Source organism: Lepisma saccharinum, chromosome 11, assembly GCF_977018435.1.
Source record: "Lepisma saccharinum chromosome 11, izLepSacc3.1, whole genome shotgun sequence".
In the NCBI taxonomy this organism is placed as follows: Eukaryota; Metazoa; Arthropoda; class Insecta; order Zygentoma; family Lepismatidae; genus Lepisma; species Lepisma saccharinum.
Genome location: NC_139239.1, coordinates 56,463,900 through 56,470,831, shown reverse-complemented (window position 1 = coordinate 56,470,831; position 6,932 = coordinate 56,463,900). Strand labels below are relative to the sequence as shown.

The following is a 6,932-nucleotide window of genomic DNA, read 5'->3' as shown; positions in this document are numbered from 1 at the left end:
CTATTTTTCTTTGATCAAAAACTTATTTTTAGTGCACCACTACAAAAAAATTGATTTTTCCAGAAGAAACAGTAACTTTCCAGACTAGCAGTAACACGTTCACTGCCGGTCCATTTTGCATTGCGTATGCCACAGGCCATTACCTGGATGTATTGAGCACCTCAAAATCTGTTACCTTGATTTTGTTTATATCACAAGTATTTGTTATATTTTCCGAATGTACAATTCATTTTTGTTATTTTAGAGATTTTGGAGGGAGTCGCATGGTGTGTGTCACCGGCCTTTCGCATAAATTATTTTGTGAGAGGCCAGTCTCACATGGTGTGTGCCATGGTATTATATCACTACTAACTGCAAAACATCTGAAAAAAAAAGGTATCGCTAACGATAAACAAGAAACTTTATTATTGTTACATTAAATACCATACATTCAAAACTCAAAAATAATGTATCTTCTAAGAAATGAACTTACTTTTGGAATCACAAATTCAGACAAAACTATCTATTCTTGCACACACAAGAGGGCATAGAGAGTGAAGAATACTTCCAGAACAATGAACGTGAAAAACCACCAATAAAAATAGTAACAGTATGCACCTATTCACAACACTGCACAGGCAATAACACAACTCTTCAATTGTTGTGCAATTGTGCAAAACAGATTTCCAAACACAGTCCAGGTTGATCTTCAGAGTCGGTGCAGTAATATTGTGTTGCCTTGCAAACTCTACATCTTGTTCTGTGTGTTCTGTCAAGCTTAGATGGAAGATGTTCCATAAGTTTTGGCATTGCTGTAGGAGGTACGACTCTTTCTGACCATCAGTAGAAAGGTTTAGAGTATCACCAACACCATCATCATCTTCACCATCTGAGTCATATCAATTCATCATACGTCCTATGCCAAGAGTCTTCCGAATCATAGCCAGGGGGAGGTTTTAGAGGGCTGAAGCCACTCCCCCCCCTGAAATATCAAATATATATATATATATATATATATATATATATATATGCTTCTATACCTCCACTACTTCGCCTGTAGGTGGCAGCTACTGATAAGGGATGATCCCCCCAACACCCAAAACAAAATCCTGGCTACGGGCCTGGAACCAACACATTTTTCAGTGGAGATGTCGAATGATGCCTCGGCAATTTTATGTAACTCTGCTTCTTTCAATGTCCTCTTGTTCACCCGCTCAGTATATTGTCTTTTTGCCTATGACGACCCTGCAACGTATGGTTTCATAGTGAAAACACATAACCACGAAACCAGTGGTGTAAATCAATGCACTAGTATGTCCCTCAAGAGGCCGAAACGAATACAACCGTCCAAGCCAATAACCGACTCACAACTGGCGAATGCTAACTAACAATGTCAGTGTCGCACACCATGTGTGTCACCGGCACTGAACATGCTTCGTCTACGACACACGGTGTGTGTCACCAGCACTGAAAGTGTTAAGCGTCATGCATCCATTAGATTTAAATGTGGTGAAATAACTGAGCCTGTGTTAAGATATGTTATAATCTTGTGTGATGAGTGTTTAAAAGTTTGTGTTCAGTGAGCAGGCCCATAGCCAGGAATTCTTGGTAGGGGGGGGGGGGCAAAGTCTATCCTAGAGGGGGCAAATTTTTAATATATTGTTTAATATATTATTCTATCGTGTTGAGTTCGCAGGTATAGTGGGGTACATGGGAGCACGTGACTTCCCCCCACAAAGCAATAAGTAACTGGAAAGGGATGATATTGTGAAATTCCAACGAACAACAAAAAATTTAACATAAATAGGCTAATCGGGAATGTATCTACTTGAAATTTAAATGGGCCGCTACTGAAAATCGAATCTGAGGCATCTACATTGCAGGTTGATAATGTTAATTGGCGATTAATACATACCAACAGTTTTGGGCCTCCCTCAGAACTGATTAAGGGAGCCCTTTATAAATCGTGCCTCATATTTATTCCCTGCAGTTTCCAGTATGCCAGATATTTCCACATAAAGGAATCTAATGAGAATTCAATAACACTAATGTGCTGTGTTTTGCAAGATAAATCAAATAAATTAAATAATAATGACTACATATTATCTACACTTTGATGAATTCTGTAAAAATGTGTAATACTTTTTTGTACATTAAAACATGGGTCTCTCAGTCTACCACCGATTCTATTTGCTTCAAAAGGGAGTCTCTTACATCACTACAAACAATGTTGGCTTACTGGTCACGCCGACAATTTTGTAAAATGTTGTGTGAATTGTATTGTTCTATTTTTGAAACACATTTCTTTGGCACCCAATAAACAAATAGGAACCCCTTGATTGATCAATGACTTCTTGGATTACGGTGTCATCATAGTTTTGTATTCTCTTTACATTTTGAGAAATATATTCCTTAATGACTGTAGTACGAAACCAACTGTAAAAGGGGCCTCCATCACCTTACTCCATCCTCGCAGCGTGAGGTCTCTGGGCGTTTATCGCCACCACTAAGCAGAAACGTTCCAACCCCAAATATCACGGTTTTTTATGCTGATACTGATTCCTGCTAGTCAGAGAATGGCTTAAGTAAGGAGAATCCACTCCACAGCAGAAGAGGTGATAGAATGTTTTGTGGAATAATTAGGTTATAAATAAAAGGTAGGCTAAAGGTATAATAGTTCACCGTGCATACAGCACAGTGCCATGAAGACACATTTAGGGGATGTAGGGATAGATCCCCACACATTCTCGATCTCGGCCAAATTGAAGGTGATGTGATCAGCACCACGTTGTGACATGTTGAAGCATGTTGAGGAAAATGGAACATCTCGTTACATCAACAGCATCTTACCAGTTGATGAGACCTGACTTTACTATTATGACATGCCCACTAAAGCCCAGGAAAAAAGGACTGGCTCGTAGAACATAAAAACACGCCCTTGTCTGTGCGAAAATCATGATCCTTAAAGAAGAGAATGATGACTGCCTTCTTTACCATAAGGGGAGTTGTGGTGCGGTTGGTGCTGGAAACACAGAAGACAGTCACCGCGAACATACACCGTGGAGTGCCTGCCCAGAGTACTTCAAGCTCTCTCGTGGTCAGACACTTAGTTTCTCCACCATGACAACGATGCTCCTGTCCACCTCTCCAAAGTTTGCACCGAGTATTTGCCATGTACTGTGCTGAAGCATCCTCCCTACGGTGCAGACCTCGCTCCATGTGATTTTGCATTGTTCCCTCGCGTCAATAACAGGTTAAAGGAGTAGGTTTCCAACAGAGAGGACCTTCTAAGGGCATGGGATGCGGGTGTGCCCAGCTCACTGAGGAAACCAGTTGATTTTCGAAGGATGAAGAAGTGTATCGTGTGTTGTGGAAAGTATTTCGAAAGATTGTGAAAATTAAAAGTGTATTACAAAACTTCTTAGTGCCTTTTCTATTTACATCCCAAAAGATGCTTAGTCTAACTCGTATCACATCACAATTTTTATTGCTTTCTAACAGAAATAATAAATGTGAATCCCTATCACATTTTCATCATGTTTGATAATTGACCCAGTAGCTGACCTGGTAGTGGGGTGGTTACACAACGCACTACGATGACAGGAGTTCCTGTGCGAACACCAGCCTGGGCATGGGTGTTGCTTCATCAGTTTCATATCATCACTCATTCTCATTGTCACAGTTAACAAGAAGTGGCAGAAAAGTAATGTTAAGTAAAAAAAATCAAATATTCACTCTCTCTCTCTCTTCCACATGCATCACTGACACTATTACCAACAGGTAGACGTGGAAAACAAAAAAATTGAGCATTTCAAACTCCATAGAAATACATTTAAGAAAACATATCCAAACACATTACGCACCTTTAATAATACAAGACCACTCAGAATGTCTAGATACTGAAAATCGTGAAATCATTTTCTGAAATCTGGATCTGGAAAGGATTTTCTTTTCCCCCCTTATTCATCCAACACACCTTCCTTAATAAATCACCAAATCCATAAGTGTATTTCTTATGTTCGGAGAGCAATATAGGATATCATTGTAAATAATAGTGAGAATTCCAGGTAGGAATGTGTTATTTATTTTTCACAGGGGGGCAAAGCAGGGTTTCAGGGGAGGACAGTTGCCCCCCCCCTAGCTACGGGTCTGTCAGTGAGTGTCCTGCACTCGCAAAGGAAAATTGTGCAACCCTACATATTTGACAGAAATTTCAAGAAGTTTAAATAACAGCTGCTACAAGAAGTTTAAATAAATAATAAGAAAATTGATGAAAAAAGCTTTTTCCACTTAACTGTTTACTTTTTCTTCAAAATTCAGGTACAAACACTACACTAATCTCCCAACATACAATGTTCTTTTGTACATATCTTTCAAACTTTGCCATTGCACAAAAAATATATCTGCAAAATACAATAAAATCTTTCCTGACAATGAAAGTGTCTTTACTCGGCACACACTTTCAATAAATACTATCAGGCAATTCTTCATCCATAAAAGCTTCATCATAAATGCAACAATGCAAATTGGTATACATGTCCCTGGACCATTACAAAGAACAACATCTGGTCTGTATCGCATCACTAGTGGTATGCACCACAAAATAGAATGCAGAGTTGTAAAAACTGATGTTATATACGATTGATGAACTTTTCTACTTCTTGGTATTTTAGCAATGATGTATTCCTGTGAAGCCAAATTTCTTCTTCCTTTCTCAGTATTTTCTATTGTATGTATTTTCACTTCGCTGGATTTATCTGTTGAAGCCATAATATATAATCTTGGTGAGTAAAGTTTAAAATCCAACTTATCTACCAAACGCAGCATTTCTGTAGTATGACCACCGGAACCAATGACAACTGCAAGTTTTACTGGTAAATTGGGAAGAGTGAAGCATTTTTGATTACGTGCATTCAAGTTACCAAAAACGAGATATAAAAATCTCAGAAGAATTACAATTACTAAAATGAAAACAGTCCAAAAAATCATTTTAACGTTACTTCACAATAAATAAGACTGAATTCCATGTATTTCTTAGGTGATGTTTACACTTTACATAGTCACGCCTCTATTGCACAGAACTTGAGTTCACCGTTCACGATATATTTGCGTTTGTGCACTACTCTCTTAGGAATATAATTTTAAAATTCTGTAACTCATTCATATTTGATACCATAAAAATATTTAGAATATACACGCAATCCGGCACCAACGTCAGCTGTTTACACAAAACATAGCGGCTGCTGTTTCTTATTTGTTTTGTTGACAATTGAAGTCAGTCAATATACCATTACCAAAGTAAGTGCTCTACTTCCATCATGTTCAAGAGAATACATTTCGGACTTTAGTAAATTATACTCGTATAATATTTAGAGAAAGTGACACATAATATAAGACTCTGAAAAATGTCTCAAAAAGTATTTGTTTTTGCATAGCGGAAGTGACATAAGAGGCGCAGGTGCACCTGCAGGGGACATACACAAGAACGATGTTTGTTTTCATTTAATTAAGGATGCATAGGAAGGTAAACACAATATACCTTATTAGGATAAATACAATGGTATTGCTATATGTATAAATCCGTTACTACAGTTATCTACTGTCTTCACGTTTGCGTTGAGAGGAAACCCGTGAAAGCTTAAAAACAAGGAAGGACGCTTAGAGCTGGCAATGTATATGAATATTAACCGACGATAATTATACCGTGTTCGAACACACACTTCTTAGTGCCCGCAGCGAATATACGTTATAATGCTTGTGGTGTTCAGTCAGAAATTTAGGAAGGAAGAGTTTTTTTATGAATGTATTTACAAGGCATTTGCTTACTCCTGATAATTTGCAGAATAATGTACATAGGAACATTACACAATCAGAATTTAACACTTTGCCCTCATCAGTCGCGTAAAGTGCTTATGTTCGCGGAGGATATTTTGATTCCTGCCTCTGATTTCCCTCGGTGGGCAATGATTTTGATTACATGTGTGAACACTATCTCACTAAGAACTGTGTTCTTATATATATATTTTGTGTGTGTGTATAAATAATATTGCAGTTAACTTAAGGGTACAAGTTTACTATCCGTCGGACACCTATAACTTCTGAGTTTCGTCAATTTTCGACATTCGTACTTGCCTATCTGCTTCGTGGAACATTCCGTGAAAGGTATTTGGGGCTATCCATCCCGGAATCGGTGCGAAATTTAAATAAAAAATTATTTTCCTTTGAAATTTTTGACTCAAATTTTCCACCGATTCCGGGCTCCGCCCCTTTGGTACTTGACCTACCGCCCCCAACCGCTAACGCGACCCCACCTCTGCTCCGTTCCGGTTCCCCGGCTTTTTCTGTAGACTCCCTGTTAAAGGCATGTTAGAAATTGGCCAGAGTCACCTTCCCCCAAATGAGGCCCAAACTTAAATTTGAAGAAATCCGTTTCCAGGATACGGAAAACTTACCTGAATTTCACACAAAACACCTTCCCGATGTTAGACAATACTCAGGAACTTATTACGGTAAGTAGTTTCTTCTGTAGAAATCTGTCCGAAGGATAGTACAAGTACCAACTTAAGTTTAAAATCATTTGTTAAAAGTATAAATACATTATAAGTATATTTATATTTTTGAAGCAATTACACCTCATATATGTATATAAAAGTAAAGTGCTTCCCTGTGCTTTGCACCATGCCATGAAGGGGTATAGGAGGTGTGGAGTTAGATCCCCACACTTTCTTGATCACGACCGAAGGTGGGGTGATGTCATCAGCACCATGCTCCTGGTTTCCTTTACCCCCCAGGGTTTCCTCCAGGTACCCACGATATATGTATGTACAAGGTGCATTCAATAAATTTCTTGAAAAGTAGTATGAAAAAAATCTAAAATACGACCATGATTATTATATGTTTGTTATTTTGTGAAGGCGTCTGTAAGCTATTCATAGCTGGGGTTGGCACTCCTG

At 38.4% G+C, this 6,932-nt stretch overlaps 2 protein-coding genes across 3 annotated transcripts in view; one reads left to right on the top strand and one right to left on the bottom strand.

Moving 5' to 3' along the window:
• Nucleotides 1-4,259: 4,259 nt before the first annotated feature.
• Nucleotides 4,260-5,233, bottom strand: Alg14 (ALG14, UDP-N-acetylglucosaminyltransferase subunit). The gene has a single exon (XM_083131133.1). It carries the CDS (start codon nt 4,966-4,968, stop codon nt 4,309-4,311), a length of 660 nt encoding a protein of 219 aa, XP_082987259.1. The 5' UTR covers nt 4,969-5,233; the 3' UTR covers nt 4,260-4,308.
• Nucleotides 5,234-5,283: 50 nt separating this feature from the next.
• Nucleotides 5,284-6,932, top strand: part of LOC145994814 (uncharacterized) — a 42,392-nt gene continuing 40,743 nt past the window's right edge. For both annotated transcript variants that reach the window (XM_083131131.1, XM_083131130.1), the window contains exon 1: nt 5,284-5,503. The gene's annotated coding sequence lies outside the window, so the exon portion shown is untranslated. The remainder of the gene's footprint in view (nt 5,504-6,932) is intronic.